Source organism: Notothenia rossii (assembly GCF_949606895.1).
Source record: "Notothenia rossii genome assembly, chromosome: 2".
Taxonomy (NCBI): Eukaryota; Metazoa; Chordata; class Actinopteri; order Perciformes; family Nototheniidae; genus Notothenia; species Notothenia rossii.
The window spans coordinates 87176741-87194618 of NC_136904.1; the positions used below are offsets into that span (position 1 = coordinate 87176741).

Genomic DNA, 17878 nt, shown 5'->3' on the forward strand with positions numbered 1-17878 from the left:
CTACTCTTTGCAATCTCTGGTTGGACGTACATTTCATTTCATTGTACTCTGTGCAATAAAAATAAAGCCTAATCTAATCTAATCATCATCACTGTCACCTTCTCAATCATTATATGTATTCACCATTATCATGTGCCTTGTTATTGTTCCTATATGTACATTTTTGGAAGTTTTCTCAATCTTTTCTCACTATTATCATAAAACATCAAATAATACTTCTCCATTTTGGGCTATTTTTTTTTCAGTGTCACTCCAGTGATTTTTCAGATTTAATTTAAACACCTAAACACCATAGCTGCACGGGGATTACACTGCTTCGGATCACGTATGTTAATCCAGTTTCTGTAAATCGACATGGTGTTGTTTCCTGTTTCTACTGTACCTCTATTATCACCAACAATGGACTGAATCCAGTCTGTGTGTTAAAGCTCTTGGCATTCATCAGGAGGACAAATTGGATTACTTTCGGTCTATTTTGGTAAGTATGAGAGATTACCAAGGGAGAATTTAACTTCAGGAAATATTACATGTGAGATATCTTTGTGTGACTGGCGGTTCAGGGGGCGGGTGCTGGAGTTAGAAATATATATTGCATTATGATCCCAATTATTCAAGAATATGAGTCTGGGAGAAAGCTTAAAGTCTGGATGGTTCACATTTCCGAGGGATTAGACAGGAGATGAAGATTATAATTTACAAGAGATTATTACTCATCATGCATGACTGCTGTGGTTTAGGATGAGGATTACATGAGGGGGGTGACAGGAACGCTGAAACATCCCCGGCACCTGGATATAATGTACAAGACCAAGACTGACTTTTTAGGACATTAATAAATGAATTACTTAAAAAGGTACATTGAATAGATTAACCGAACAAATGAACGGCACAGTAGTAATATAAAATATGTAATTAAATGATTTAAAAATAAATATATACATATAAAATAATAAATCAACGGAGATTTAACATTGGAAGAAGAAGCCTTTTTTGTTTAATTAACCTCTCATGTACAGTACAACATATAAAAGTCTACAGTCCCTATCAACCTTTTAATGTTGGTATTCGAAGAGTTAACCTCCCTCGTGAAACTAAGATTTAAGGAAGTTAGAAGAAGCTGAAGAATGAAGACTTTATTGAGAGTAAAGGAGTTTTGGGTCTTTCTGTTTGATGTTTGGTCGGATCTAATGGCGAAGCATATAATCTGATGTAGACGAGGAGAGCTAAAAATAAACGAGCTGTAATGATGCTAAATGGGGATTACATTTTCATAAAAACTCACCATGTTTAATATACACACACACTACACACATACTCATTAAGTCCTAGCATGTCTTGGTGTTTGTATGTAAAAGAGAACGTCAAAGCTAATTTGGGTAAACATGATTACATATTCATCTTTTGGCATGTTCCGGCGTCTCATGTATTAATGTTATGTATATTGCTAATTGGAGGGAATTTACCAGCAAAACGCTACAAAAAATATATAATTGAAGAAAAAATGGGAAGAAATCGAGGCAGAGCGTCTGACCCAAATAATGCTGATCCAGCATGTTATGAAGGTTAATCCTAATCCAGAATGTAAACATCGGCTACATACTCTTTATAGGATTTACACTCATTATTTTATAGGATAATCACTTCACTGAAACATCTCAAGTAGAGAATGTTTTATACAATTTCAACGGATTCTGATTGCTGTTATTACATCTGCCCAAAACGTTTATGTTTTCGTTCTGTTTGTCAGTACGGTTACGAACATTTTTTAAATCTGACTTTCATGAACATTGATGTGTGACGGTGGACTGATGGTTTCGGGCCTTGCATATGTGCACATTTGTATACAATTTATACTATTTATTGATGTAGTGTTTATTGTATTTTATTTGAAATGTGTTCCCCTTTCCCCTTGTCTGTTGCCGTTGATTGTGTGCACCTGGTGCCCTGTGTTGTATCCTCCCCCCTCACCTGTGTCCTGTTGGGTTGGGCATTTAGGCTCTGGGGTTTTGCTGTTTATGCTGGTAGTGTGTGTGAGATCCCTGTGGTTGGTGACGGTGTGCACATGTTCAGCAGGATTGAGGCTGTGTGTCATGTGTTCATGAGTTAATAAATGCCCACACCGGGTTGTATTTTGGACTTTCTGCCTCCTTGCTTGGTCGGGCCGCTCAATTGTCAGCTTCACATGATGGAAAGGTGTAGCATGGGTAAAAAAAGAACCCATCACTTTTTGGAGAAAATCGAAATCTCGGAGAGGAACACAAATGACTTTTGACTTTTGTAAACATTGCGATGGTAGTAAAAGGGCATTTGGCTTTGGCGAAGGTCTTCTGAGTGCACTGCTAGTTTGATTTGAGGATATAACAAACCACATTCAGGGGTTTTTCAAGACTAGAAAGCACTCAGGGTGGTGCAAATAGTTGAGAAAGCTTCAAGGATAAAATAGATTGAACGGCTGTGGCAAGTGGGGAAAGGTGTTAGGACGTCAGCTCCATTAAGCAGGCAAGATTGACAAAATAAAAATGACGAGAACAAGATGGGGAACGAAAACAGCAGAAAATAAAACTTGACACCATGGCGATCCGCAGTGTGCATGTGTTCAGGCTTATTATGGAGCAGCAGAGACGGTAAAGATTTGATGATAACATTCAGTCTCTAAAGAAAGGCTTTGAGATGAACACACACACACTGTATGTCTGCGATCTGAGGACTTTAAAACAAATCAAACCAGACAACTGACAACTTCAATAAAGAAGAACATCACGCACCTACAGCAACCAATCCACTTCAAAGCCTTCAAGGTTTCCATTGAATACGAGCCGATATATAACCTCTTCTTGCTTCTTTAAGGCTGTACTGACAGTTTTGGTATATAGTGATGAAGAACAAAGGGTTCTGCAATAATCATATATATATATTCAACAGAAAAATGTCACTAGTGTTTGCTTCATATTTTGTGTTTTTATTTTACTATAACACTATTTAACACGAGCCACATTCCCTCTGACATTTAATGAAATCTCTTTTGTGAGCTTCAACATGTTTCTTTGTTTTGTTTTCATCTTTATCACCAAACCTCTAGCTCCAAATCCAGTGTTTCACACATGATAAACTTTAGCAATGAAATTCAGGAATGGATAACATCTTCTGCAGATTAGTCAGGACAGACTTGTAACCATAAATGGTTACGCGGAGAAATGTCTTCATGCTTCCTGCCGCCACCAGGCACGGTGTTTTTTGAGAAATTTGGGATTAATCAAGGAAGATTGCTAACAGATGTTTGAAAGGCAAGTGAATAAACATAGATGAAAACAAACTATTACCCTCAAAATGTACAATGTAGGAGTAGATATTTGATGTGTAATGTTGATACTGTAAATGAGGCATGGCATTGAACTGACTCCTGAGCTCAATAAGTTAATCATCTTTTCACAGACAGTGTGCTCTTAGAAATTCAACGTCAGTACTGAAAACATGAGCTGCAGGTGTAACTGCTTTACTGTTTAAGTAAAACAATCAAATGTTGCCTGTTTAGTGTCAACTCATCCCCTTTCGTTTGCAGTGTGATGACAAAAACAAAGAAAAGCAGCACAGAAAAGGAAAAACTGTTGATTTCTAGTATTGATCATTGTGGCCTTTTACTGTGTGAATCAAAATGTAAACAAACAGATTTACCTGAGCTACGTCTTCAAAGTCGTCGTGTCTTTTCTGCAGGGCTCGGGCTCTGTGAAGGGATTTCCCAACACCAGTGTGTTTGCTGAGGAAAGCTTCGCCGTGGTTTTCTATCCAGTCCATCACCTGAAAAGAAAGAGAACACAAAGATCACCTTAACATCATCTCATAAACACACACTCAGGATTGAAGGCAACCTGCTGAACGCTCTGCTCTAACAGTCTACAGTCAGATCAGCAGTACAACATGGTCTCAGACCTCATGAATTATGAATGTAGGAGATGAAACCTCCGTGATCACCGTGGGAAATGTAGGTCACTGCAGCTGAGAAGGAGAGGATGTTGAATGTCTGTACCATTAGATTATTGTAGACCAAATGTCTCTATTGATGTGATTGCCAGACGACTGGCAGGCACCATTCCTTGCTTTGATATTAATTTGCTAAACAGGGGCTAGGTAGTTTGTCTTTGGTTTTTTGTCAGGAATGGAAGGATGTTGCCTGGGCCAAGGAAAAACAAATTACTTTTAGAGAACATCAAATCACAAGGTACAAACACAATATATATTTTAAAACTTGTGTGGATATTGCGAAACAGAGCATTTGTCCTTGGTTTGAGTGGATTTTTTATAAGGATGTTTGAAGGTCATTCTTGCAAGAGTCCTCAAACATAAAAAACACCAATTTCACGGATACAAACAGGTAGAACACTTATAATTTACTCCTAAAAAAGGACAAATAAACAATCATTTTAGGGCCACATTAATACATCTCTACATCAAGTGCTTTTACTCAAGTAATTTAATGTACAATTTTGAAGTACTTTTCTAGATTATTTCCTTTGTTAGCTACCTTGACTCTCCACATTTTAGATATAATGTGACGGCATTTCTTACTTCACTACATGTATTTGACAGATGTGGTTACCAGATCATTTTTAAAGTAACATAAGAACATAAACAAAAACTATATGATTATCTTAGAAAATAAAATGCGTAAATAAAGAATAAACCAGTGGCTGCATTGGTCTTTTTGTCATGTAATAAAGTTCAAAGTATGTCATATCTGAGAACCTTTTCCCCCACTGACATCTCAAAGCACTTTTTTGGGAACAGAGATTAGGGATGAACCGTGTTGTAATTCATGACGTCAGTGTAGTGTAGTCATTGCAGCTGCAGCCACAAAGAGTTCAGAGAAAGTTCAGAGCACATACAAAGTCCTATCACCTTCTATCTTTGTTTGAATGTGAGGCTAAATCTGCCAAATAAAACTTCACATCATATATGTTCTCTTTCAGCCTTAACTTCAGCATCGCTGCCTCTTCTTCCTCTCTGGGGTCACATATATCCTGTAGCATTACAGCTCTGGTTGGAGAAGCCCTGTTCTCAGTGATTTATAGTCTATTGCTATGAGCTTACTCTCTCACTTGCTCCTTGTTTCACTTCCCACGTACGTCCCTCGCCCTCTGTGTGTGTCTCTTTGTCTCTCCCTGGAGTCTCATAGAAACTGATGCATGACCAGTACAGTTGGCAAAACTCTGTTTTCAATGAATTTATAACCTACTGATACGATCTCTGCTTCACGCACCATTTTCTTTCTTCTTTCTTTGTCTTTTACCTCTCTGTAACACTTTCTCACACTCTCTCTTGGGTCACATATAAATGTAGCATGGTGCACGTCCATCTTTGGATTTAGTAGACCGTCTTATGCTCTAATTCTCTCTTCCTAGAGACCCTCAAGGGAGTTAGACTGAGATACTGTTAGACCCAGCACTCCTACTGGCCACCAGCTTGTAGTTTCGCTCGCTTTCGGGTGTAGCTTAGAGCAGGGGTCCCCAAAATTCAATAATTTATTTTATTTTATTTTATACCAGTCATATTATTTCATCCAAAACATACAAAATAAATCAAAATTGGTTAGCATAAGGTCTCAGCCTCTCGTGCGCAGAGAAAGTTACAGGTGGTGCGCCAATAGGAAGTGGAGCACACAGGAGACAACCGTTTAATCGCAGACTGTTATGTTTGTGGGGGAATGGCAGTGCATACATTATTTGAGATATATTTCGAACTCTGACTTCATTTTAAGGACATTGCGGCCAGGGGTGCAGAGCCATTTTTTATTTGTAAAGCCTCCTTCACTTCATGAAATGGCTACAGCATCAGGAGGCAGCCCCTGAGAAGTGCAGCACCAGCGCGTACACACCGCCTTCACTGTGTTCCCCACTGCAGGCTGCTACGTTTCAACCACACACACCTCTACACACACACACATTGAACGGCCGGATTATTCCCCCTATTACTCGTTGTATGAAGGAAATGTCCGGTCACAAAGGCGCATGATGTGTGTGTGTGTATGTGCTCTGCTCAGCTCCGCTGTGTGTGTGTATGTTCGGTGTGTTTGTGTGTGTCCAACAACGGCATTTGTTTTCAAATTACCATGAACAGTAATTTACACACATCTGGCCAACTCCATAGGTATGTGGGTGTTCCCAAAAGAAGTTAGTTTAAACTTAATCTCAATGTAGTGCTAAATGCTGTCGGAGTGCAACGGAACGAACGCCCCGGTATGACGTTATTATTGCTGGCAAACAAGCCCAGGGGTCTCACTCACATTTCAGTTAGATCAATATGTGTACAGTGGTCCTAATTTGTTTTAATTGTATCCTGGTTTTAAACTATGTTAATATGTTTTGGATGCATATTGTTCTATTATTTGTTCAGGCTGTTACATACAATTAGCCACTGTTGCCACCTATATTAGGCTATATTATATTATATATTATCTTAATATTTTTAAAGCGGTCCTAATTTTTTGTTTTAATTGTATCCTGGTTTTAAACGTTGTTAATATGTTTTGGATGCATATTGGTATTTTTTCAGGCTGTTAAATACAATTAGCCTCTGTTGCCACCTGCTGGTGAGTAAATATTCAAATCAGTTAAAATTGACAACCGGTCCGCACATTTTTTTTAATGTATCTGCCGTTCCTTGGCACAATAAAGGTTGGGAACCCTTGGCTTAGAGCATATTGGAATTAGCAAACTAGCAGGATAGCTAGCTTACTATTTTACAGCTAGCTAGTTAGCTACATTGCTGCATGGCAACTCAACCATGCTTTAGACTGGTTAGCCTACAGAAAATTAGCCAAACAAAGGGGTCAAATATCTGCCAATATCAAGGTGCTTTTTCCACACTGTATCAACAAGTCTTTGGATACAAAAATACAATGTTAAATAATACCCATTGCTCAATGTAGTCGTTACAGCAAAACCTCACTTAAATGAGTTTGCGATGTGCCAAGTTTTTTGGTATAATAAAGAAGTTAGCCAGTTGCAATCATTGCAATGGCAAATATACACACATGTCTTAACATCCTACTTCCTAGTACATTTTTTCTATGTCTATGGTGTTCAAACCTAAGTGGCTGAATCTCTGCAGATGATATTGCGTATCTTAGTTTCAGCTGTTTTGCATTAGATACACTCTGTGTCCTTGTTACTGTACTTTATGTTCATAATTTCGGAGGAAACAGTCTCTAGAGAGCGCACATGTGGACTCTTTACTGAGATTCCAGAGGTTGCAGTAATGCTAGTGGTATTATTTGGTTGTACCTCATTCCTACTGCATTACTGTCAAACCCACAATCACAAGAACTAAATGTAATAAAGAAGACTTCCTCCTCCCCCACTGATGGCATCCAGTTTGCTCGTGAAAACTACCCTTCATAAATCATTTTTGAGCAAACTAATATCTATAAAATCTCCAGGAATCTGTGCTGACACCTTTAAAAAACAAAAACCAATCTGCCCGTCTGTGAAATATGAGCAGTGTTACCAGCAAGTATTTTATCTCAGGAATTTTCACATTACACACGGTTGGGCCGGGGCAAGAGGGCAGCAGAGATGAATGAACGCGTTGTGGTGATTCTCATCGGTTCTGCTCAGCAAAGTTTATCACAGACACACAAAGACACACACGTCTTTTTACTTGATCACATGCTTACAAACATGATGACATGTACCACTTCCACTAAATTCTCCAACCTCCTTGTTGAGTTAACCTCTTTCAAACCCCTTACATTGAACTCAAAAGTTCAATATTAACTTGTATTGTATGAATAAATATTGTTTTTCGATGTTCCTATACAGCTGTCACTTTGGAGAAACCAACGTTTACATCCAAAAGCAACAAGATATTCCCTCTTCTCTCCCACTAACAGACTCCTCATGTTTCTATTCCTCTGGCTTGTGCTGTGTGCGCTGTGTGTGAGTGTTTGTGTGTGTACCTGCTGGACGTCTTGCTGGAACACACACAGCTGCAGTCTCTGGTGCAGTCGGACCTTTCGATGCTGCCAAATATTCTCGAGACGCCGCTGATGGTGGAGAATCTCGTGAACCACGTCCAGGATGCAGTGAACCTGCGGAATCATACAAACGTAACACAGTCTTTCATTCGATGTGCTTTTAATTGAATATAAACTGCTTAAAGCTGCCCCTCTTTTGTCAGTATCAGAAGAAGCCCCAAAATAAATGATACTGACCGCTTTGGAGTAATTGGCAGTGGCTGTCAGCGATTCAGAGTTGCCGGGACTCAAAGGCCTCTGGAGGACGTCCAATAGGGCTTTACCATCCTGACTCACCTGCAAACAGCCAGGTAGGTTAGAAAGGAGATTAGACATATTAACATACAGATAGAACAGGTGGATTAAGATGGGGAAAAGGGTAGAGATTTGCAAAAAGTTAAACTTATTTTGACTGGAATCAGGTTTGTATCTTCTCTCTTCGCATACATATACACTTTCTGAAGCAGCATTTCTCTTCTTACTGCTAATTGCTCAATGATAAATGCAAACCCACAACTGGAACCACTGCGTCCAACAAGCACTGTTTCCTTTTCTGCATAAGATATGTGTGTCTTTTAACGTTGCAGTTTCTTTTATATCTTGTCGTAATACTTTCATGTCCTGTGTAAATCACTTTGGATTGCATTGTTCTTGAAATCGACGTTCAAATAAACTTTCATTGTTATTTCTTAATTGAAGATCATTAAAAAGTAACCAAACAATAATTTCATTTCCAGGGTTTTTTTTGTTGCTGAGGACTGGCTGTAACATCCTGTTTGTCAATCGTTGTGTGCATTTTAAGAAATATGTCGTACATCTAAATCATTGTTTAACTGCTTTAATAGAGAAGGAACTTTTCCAGAGTTTTTTTTTACGCTGGTAAACATTACAGTAAGACATCTTACTCTTAAAAATGAAAACAAGCTTTAAAGTATTTTTGGTTAGTTCTGAAGATAATTCAAAATCAAGGTCCAATGCATGCTATAGCTTTGATCAGGAGGTAGATCATTAAATTGCGTTAGGGAGTGTGTATTAAACTGGTGATACACACACAACCAATGCTTTGCAGAGAACACAGGCACTGATTTATTTCTTACTTAAAGCAATAGAGCAAAGAGCAGCTCCAGCAAACACTGCTTTTAAGTCATCAAAGATGTTTGTATTTACAGAACAGAGAACATGATCTTATAACTTGTTCTTACCAATTTTCTTCAGATGTGTTTGTTTGTGTTTGGAGCTGCAGCAAATATAACTGTGGGGTGTTTGTTTTTTTCTGAACGACATTAGATCCCCTGCTTACACATGGCCCGTGTGAATAGGGCTGAGGTTGTGTTGTCAGCTGTGTTGCAGGTTTACCTCGGTGTACGCCTGGGACACCTGCTCGTACAGACTCTGGTGGCGATGTATGGCGATTTCCAGCTCCTGCATTTCGGTCGGTAACCCCCCCTCACTGCACACTTTACACCAGGCATCAACCTCCGACAGGAACTGAGGAAGCAACGCAAAGGCAAATAAATACCTTAAAGGTCACCTATTATACAAAATCCTATTTTTCATGTCTTTTATACATCAACATGTGTCCCCCCTGTGGAAAGAGATTCCGAACGTTTCAGGCAAAAAGATTCTCTCTCTTTTTGTCCTGATCCATTTCTATAAAAACCTGTCTGAAAATGAGCTGATCAGATTGTGGCCACTTTATGATGTCATAACGATGTGTTGGCTTGTGTAACCATTAGCCAATCACCAACCAAGGTAACCCCCCCCACCACCTTCTCCTAGAGCACCATTGTGTTCTTTTTAACCAAATCCCTCTCAGAGGGGCGTGGGGAGGGGCTCATTATTTTCATCTCAAGTAACAGACAGAGAATCATCACTTTGGAAACAGGGCTGAAACAGAGGGGATTATGGGATGCTGCAATGATCTGTTTGGGGTTTCAGACAAACACTTCAGAGACATGTTTTTTGTATATCTGAGACCTGTAATATATTGATGAAAAACCGTATGATATGGGACCTTTAAATGTGGGTTTTCATATGGGATTGAAACTAACTAAACATATGAATGAATACTCAGGAAATGACCAATGCAATGTTGACTTTGTTCTACCTTTACAGTTGCTGATCTATCAGCTCTGCACATTCCTAATATGCTTTCACCATTTCACAATCATCTGTCCTGGGACTCATTTTTCTGATTGTTAGCCAATGAATGGTGGCTGGATGCCATTCAATTTGGTGTATATACAGAATATATAAATCCTTGTGCAATGAATTCTAATTATTCCATGTGTATTGGCAACTGTGAGTCACTGGGACATGTTTCCCTTTGTGTGCGTTGTATGCATTTCAGCCGCCACTTACATACTTTCATTTATTGTTCTTTTAAATTTGCTCTGTCTTTATTGATATCAGCTATTGTAGATACATGCAGAGGTTGTGTGAGGATTATTAAGCATTCATAAACTTGAGTATCTGATCAAACTCAATTTTAGGTCACACGATTAAAAAAAGAATCCCATCTTCAAATCCTTTGGTTTTAATTAGTATGTGATCTTTTCTCTAACACCACTCTTGGGACATCTTTACATAATGGGTACATACATTTCATGAATGAACACTCTAGAGGATGTTAGTGTTGCTATTTTTGAGGTAATTTAGGGTTAATGTGTCTGCCGATGAAGAGAAGCCTTTACCTCATTAAACCTCTCATTTTCACACTCTAATTCTTATTCTCGAAGCAGACTTGCCAATTTTCTCTCCCTTGTGTTTCTCTTCCAATCTTTCATCTTTTCATCTTTCATCCTGGCACTTTTTTGTTCCCCTGTTTTTCATTAGTCTATCTCAGCAAATCCCTTCTCTCCGCCACCACTCTCTCTCTCTCTCTCTTTCTCTCTCCCTCTCTCTCTCTCTCTCTCTCTTTGAGTCTTTCATCTCCCGCTCTCTCAGTCGTACACTTGTAGCTGATGTCAAGAGCCCAGCAGGAATCAAACAAGCCTCATATGTTGCCATGACAACTTTCCAAGAATCAGCTGTGGAGCAGTTTGATCTATTAAATATAATCAGACGCCTAAAAATGTCTATTTGCATTTTACATTCTGGACATGATGCAGTCTGCTGCAGAGAGATTCCTAGATTAAAGTTGCCAAATCAGCAACGAAGCACCAGCAGTCTCACAGTAAGTGGAGCAGCGTTCCCTCTAATGAGAGAGATGTGAACGGGAAGTCCTTACAACAGGTTATAGGAGGATACACTGGGAACAGATTGCTTTTAAAAGCTGTCTGTTGAGAAGAAAAGCTATTTTAGATTTATGTTCCCACGATCTCACCTGTTCAGACTTCTGGTGAAACACAGACGACATGGCAAGGATGGTGGAGCGCTCGTCGAGTGCAGCGGCAAAACTTTTCCAGTCCAGATCCAGCTGAGTGGAGATCTGTTTTATCTGTGTGGAGGCGTAGTGACTGGCCTCTGCCAGGCGGCTCGCCACCGACATGATCCTGTTGATATTTACATAGGCATTCTGGGAAGGAGGAGACACAGACATTTACAAAAGGCTGTTAGCGAGGGAAGACATTTTTATTTAAAATGTATTTTCTCTACTGCTTTGAACACCACATGCTGAGTGACATATCGTTTGAATGTATTTAACAGAAGGCAGGCATTTCCTAAGCTATATTTTTACAGGATATCTCTAACAAGGACAAATATGTATTTGAGATTTTGGGGGAGAACTTTGACGGTAAGATAAACAGGTTCTAGCACAAACCCTGGCTGTGTGTCGATAAAGATTGTAAACTCTTATTGAGAACTATGGTCATGTAATGTAAGGGTAACATCTTTGACGACGTTACCATGGAGTTCATAGCAAAGTGGTTGTGTTGAGTCTGCAGCTCCACAGCGTGTTGGTATCCTCGCCCGATCTCTGTGTGACTCTGCAGGAAAAGCTCCTTGTTGTGGCTGATCCAGTCAAACATCTGAACACACACACACACACACACACACACACACACACACACACACACACACACACACACACACACACACACACACACACACACACACACACACACACACACACACACACACACACACACACACACACACACACACACACACACACACACACACACACACACACACACAATGCAATATTAATAACATTACAGACTATGCTATACATGCATTTATTTGATCCCATTGCATTGCATATATGCTAACTTTAGCCGATTTGAACTCAAACTCTGATGTTTGACAGTTTTAAGACTTTCTAAACGTAAGTAAGAGGAGCTTTATTTGTCAAACGAGTGTTTCCAAGATCAAGAATGAAGTTTCGCAATGTAATAAAACGCTGGTGAATGTTTCTCAGCATGTGCAGAAGAACGTGTCATCAGCAGACACAAATACCGACAGTTGGCGAGTCCTAAAAACTATAATTCATCCTTTGATATAAGCCTTCGCATGATGTATTTGTATCAAAGTCCATAACATTATGTCTAGCGTTTTCAAGCGGCGGCTCTGACTAACCGTGTGTGTCTACAATCAGGTTTGTGAGTAAAATGTTTCCATAACGGAGAGAAACTGCGGCCAAAATAACATAAACATGACCCAGGGGGTTAACAAACAGTTTAAAGTGTTTCTTTAAAACCATGAACTGCAGAGTCTTTAGTCGGCTTCTTCCCTCTTCACGGGCTGATCAGATGCAGCCTCAGAGAACAGGACAACCTTCACGCATGCTTCTCCGTCTCAATCAATCTCCGTAGACAGATGGAGGCCGATTGTGAAGACCGTGTGGTTGCCATGGTTACTGGACAGTCATTCCTCCAGCAGTGATTTCACCGCAGACAAACACCTCGTCAGTTCTGACTGTTTCCCTGCGAGCGCTGACTGTTTCCCATGGTGTAAATGCCCCCCCCCCCCCCCCCCCCCCACAGACCATCAGCATCACAACACTGAGGACAAAACTGTTTCATTTTCTCTGTTTGCTTTACAGTAAATATTTACGGCTCCTGCATGTGGATTTCTGTATGGAAAACACGTCAAGTCAGCTGACGCCTCTCGGTGTGTGTGTGTGTGTGTGTGTGTGTGTGTGTGTGTGTGTGTGTGTGTGTGTGTGTGTGTGTGTGTGTGTGTGTGTGTGTGTGTGTACAGGCTGCACTACCATCAACAACACTTAAGGTTCCACCAAACACATCTCTGTTAGTACAGTAAGAGGCGAGGCTGTGGGTTAACTTGGTTCAGCCATCCTGGATCCATGTCCTCGCTTAAACTCATCGAGCTTTGTCACCAGGATAATCTGTATTTACTTCGTTAAAAATTAAAACAAAGACCCATATTACGGCCAACGATTGTGGAACAGCGTCCCAGAAGACGTGAAGGCGGCTAAGATTATCCATATTTCTAAAAGCCAACTTAAGACCCACTTGGCTTTTAATTGAACTGTATTTTTTCTTGTTTTATTCAATACTGTGTTTATGGACGTCTGCTGGTATTTACTTTTTTGTATTCATCACATGTGTTACTCTGTATAATACCTTAGATGTTAGTTTGTGAAGTACTTTGTGTTCCCTGTTTTGTATAAAAAAGACCTATGAAAATAAAGTTGGATTTGGATTGAAGATTGATCGGTTTACAGTACTCCATTATGTAGGCGTGTGGTACAGTGGGTTGTGCGTTGGTGTTCGGATCAGGAGGTCACAGGTTCAAACCCCACTGCAGTCAGCATGTCGTTGTGTCCCTGAGACACTTCACCCCAAATTGCTCCTGTGTGGATTGTCCACAGTATTGAGTATGTAAGTCGCTTTGGATAAAAGCGTCTAACAAGTAACATGTATTATGAAATGCTTTTGTAGTTTCTTTTTTAGCGATGGAGTGGTGACTACAAAATAAAAAAACTTTAGAAGTTGCAATGACCTGAATAACCAGAGAGTGTGATCTTTCTATGAATAGCATCTGTGAAACTAAAATGTTTCTGCATGTTGCGGTCAATGGGATGTTTATGATCATGAAAAATGGATTCCAGGCTTTCAGTCAGAACCGCAGCTAATCACTAATCGCTGGTTTAGGTGAAGAGAGGACGGCTGCTTTTCTGTTGGATTATCTGCTAACTGAGTTCCTGTGTTTACATAAACAGGCTAATTCATTCAGTTCACTGAGGAGTTTCCAGAGACATTTACAGTGACACAGATGTGGGAAGGACACAAGGTAAAAAAAAAAGTGTATGACACTGAACTAGAGGAGGGAAACCAAACAGATGTTGAGAAACAAGATGGAGGTAAGGATGAACATAAAGACGAAAGACTGGATGTTGGCGTTGTTGTTAAATCAATCCAACCCACTCAGTAAAAGTAAGCCAAATAGAACACACAATTAATTAATACAAATAAAATTGTTGGCAAATATAAAAAAAGGTCAACCTTGTTCAGCCTTTGAACATAATTGTCGCTCCCACTTCCTCATTACGATGTGTTGACTCAGTTTACAGAACTGATCTGATATATTACACTTCTATTCCTAGAGATGATTGAATTTCCTCTTCAGGTGTAACTCACATTACATTGCATTTAGCTGATGCTTTTATCCAAAGTGACTTACAATAAGTGCATTCGACCAAAAAGATACAAACTTGAAGAAAACAGAATCCTATAAGTACATCAGGTTTCATAGAGCCAAAACCTCACCTTCTCTGCGTCCTGTTCGAACAGACGGAGCTGGAAGCACTGGTCCAGCTTCAGCTTCCTCACGTGCCACATCTGATGGAGATGCTGCCGCGTGGAGTGGAGCTTATCCAGCAGACTGGCCACCTGAACAAAAGCAAATAAGAATTTTAAGATGATGTCTCTTATGAAATCTTAACCATTTAGTTCGCAGGTCAACTGGTTTAATGTTTTTCTTAACAAATAGGCAGGAGAACATGCTATTTACGGTTGGACAGTGTAATTGGCCTGTACTAGGCCATGTAATGTATATATGTTATCCTCGTTAGTTATTTTGCAGGTCATTCCAAAGTGTACTTCATGCCTATTTCCTGCTCAAGTTATAAGACTTCACTTGCACAGATCCAGGTTACTGTTTTTTGTTTCATAATGTATATGTTGTCAATTCCTACAGTGTTTTTGTTTGCAGGTCTGTGACACAATGCATGTTCTCTGTTTTTTCTGTACTCTACATGTGCTTTATTAGTACATATAAATAAGGTTTTTTGGGGATTGGTGTCCTAACTTTAATAATGACAGAATAGTATAAACATACCTTTTGGATCTTTCCTTTCAAATTTCATTTCCGCCTAAATTGTATCAGTGTTTGATTGTATATTTTACAAAGATGGACAAAGGTATTGGTACAAAATGTGCTTTAGTGTATGCTTTGCCTCACCCTGAACATATAAACCAAAGTGACACACGTGATAAGGTTGACATGGCCCCTTTCAGAGGAGCCTACATTTTCACTATTTTCGGTTGTGGGAAGGTTCCATACATCAACCAATTTTTTTTATTTTGCAGTAAAATATTTGTATACAACAATCCGTTTCATATATTACACATGTTAAAGTAATGAAAAAACATGGTTGTGCTTTGTTCTACCTCGGGTAGGGGTATCTCAATAACTAAAGCCTTTTTTGGGGGTTTGTTCCTCTACTATATGTAGAGACAACCTCTGCAATGAAACTCCCTGTGTTCTCTGACAACTCTTCCTGTGGATTCCTCCGGGTAACGAGCTAACATGCAGCGACTACTTCTCATTAGCAACAACGAGAGACGCTAACAAGCTGAGGGCCTATACCAGGTGACAAAGTCTATGCAGTAAGTCATGCTTTATTGTACAGTGTGATTTTAGTGTTTACACGTTTTAATGATGGGAAATTCCGAATGTGTGTAGGGTCATCGAGCAAGTGACTGTTCAGTCTTGGCTCAGTTTATTTTGTGTTTGATATTTACTGCCATACTTCATGTTGACAGAAAATCCCAGTTTTTGCTTTTTTTCCCCCACCTGTGCATGTTTGGGGGCTCTTAATCCCTACTCTATCATTGATTAAAACATTATTTTTTAAGAGATTATATAATTGTTGAGTCTCATCAGCTGTTTTTATTCCTTTTATTTTTTGAGTGAACGTACCTTGGGCACCAAACTCTGGAAGTCAGCAGAGCCTGAGATGCAGTTCCTCCCTGAAAAACCATCACTAGATCGGATACACTGCAGCAGCCTCTGGCCTTCTCGGTCCAGCTCCTCCACTGGAGCCTTCAGCACCTACAGGAGAGGGGAAAGAGTGCTTTAAATGAATCAAAGTGATATACAATGATAAATAAAACGATGATATTTAACAAGGAGGTCTGCTGGCTTCAGCCTAGCTAATGGCAATGCAACTATTTTTATTTAAACGTTCTACAGTGTGCAGCTATGTTACCTTTTTCTTCAGCTGGGTGTGTTCATCTATCAAGCGCCGAGATCCCTCCACATCTGCAGGAAACTCCTTTTTGGACTGAAGCTCCTGCAACACACAGAAAATGTCCTCATATTGGCCCAAATGGCTTCAAACTAGGGCTGCTCGATTATGGCAAAAATCATAATCTCGATTATTTGGGTCAATAATTGTAATTGCGATTATTAAATGCGATTATTCATTGTCTTTGAAAATATCCATTGGAGAAAAAAAATTTGAACAGTATGTTTTTAACAGTTGATTAGCCTGAACTTTAGGTATAATTCAACTGAAAAACCCCCCAAAAAAAATTATTAAAAAAAAAAGTAATAATAATAATTTTAAAAAAATCGTTTTATTTCGATTACGTTGTTTTCGTAATCGTTGCAAGCCATAATCGCGATTAAAATACGATTAATTGAGCAGCCCTACTTCAAACCATCCGACTATTCATCCATCTTTCCCCTGATTGACCCTTTATTCATCTGCCCATGTATCTGTCCCCCCCCCCCCCACCTGCAGGTCTTCCAGACGGGACAGCAGGTGAGTAGCGTTGGAGATGAACTCCTCCAGGGAGACTCTCAGCTCCATCCACTCATCATGGTTGTAGTCCAGAGAGCCTTCAAAGTCGTCCGTCAGCTGGGAGGGGTCCACCAGCTTAGACAGACCTTCAACTGACACCATGCTGGTCTGATACACACAAACAGCAAATCAAGAGAAATATAAAAATGCATGTTGTTTTTAGCAGTGACAGATCATCCAGGTTTGTGTCATATGTACCACTGACCCCATGAAGTAGAAAAGGTAACCTTTAGCAAATCCACTAAACTAATCTGCTTAAATGAGTGGAACCGTTAGTAGTAGTCAGAACATATCTGCTTACTTGTTTTCTACACATCCAGACAATGTAAACACAAATCTGGATAAAACCAGAAAATCTTTGTATATTTTTTGGAAGATCGACAGGGGTCTGCATTTAAAAAAAAAATGGCTGCATTAAAATGAGGCATCATATGAGAAGTAGTGCTAACCAGAAGCAAATAGATAAGTTATGATGCCACCGAGATTTATTTTAACTCCTGCTTTAGCACTCAATCCTTCCACAGTTAGGACTATATAAGATAAAAATTGGTTTTGTCTAGAAACATCTAATCTGAATTGAGATTGGATGAAAGAAAACATTGAACACCCGCTGACCTCAAACGAGAACTTCGCACTGCCAAAATTGGTCTTCTGTTTCTGCCAGAAGTTGTCCGGCTTGATGATGAGCGCCACACAGATCTCAGCGGGGAAAAACTCTTGCAGGGTCTTCAGCAGAGGCTTGATCAGCTCCCACTTAGAACCACGCATGTCGATGATGACGGTGAAACCACGTTTACATACATCCTCACTGAGGAGAGAGACAGGGTGGACAGGGAGGAAGACAATGGAGAGGTAAGAGGAAATGGGAGATGACT

The 17878-nt window shown here is 39.7% G+C and overlaps 1 protein-coding gene across 2 annotated transcripts in view; it reads right to left on the reverse strand.

Annotated features, from left to right (window-relative positions):
• The window catches only part of kalrna (kalirin RhoGEF kinase a), a 135864-nt gene that overhangs the window by 75381 nt on the left and 42605 nt on the right, over positions 1-17878 (reverse strand). For both annotated transcript variants that reach the window (XM_079664447.1, XM_079664446.1), the window contains exons 4-14: positions 17619-17811; positions 16938-17111; positions 16407-16490; positions 16118-16249; positions 14683-14805; positions 11857-11979; positions 11334-11525; positions 9365-9496; positions 8207-8305; positions 7952-8083; positions 3673-3795 (exon numbers count right to left, since the gene is read on the reverse strand). In XM_079664447.1, the coding sequence (XP_079520573.1) occupies positions 3673-3795; positions 7952-8083; positions 8207-8305; positions 9365-9496; positions 11334-11525; positions 11857-11979; positions 14683-14805; positions 16118-16249; positions 16407-16490; positions 16938-17111; positions 17619-17811 (1507 nt within the window). The remainder of the gene's footprint in view (positions 1-3672; positions 3796-7951; positions 8084-8206; positions 8306-9364; positions 9497-11333; positions 11526-11856; positions 11980-14682; positions 14806-16117; positions 16250-16406; positions 16491-16937; positions 17112-17618; positions 17812-17878) is intronic.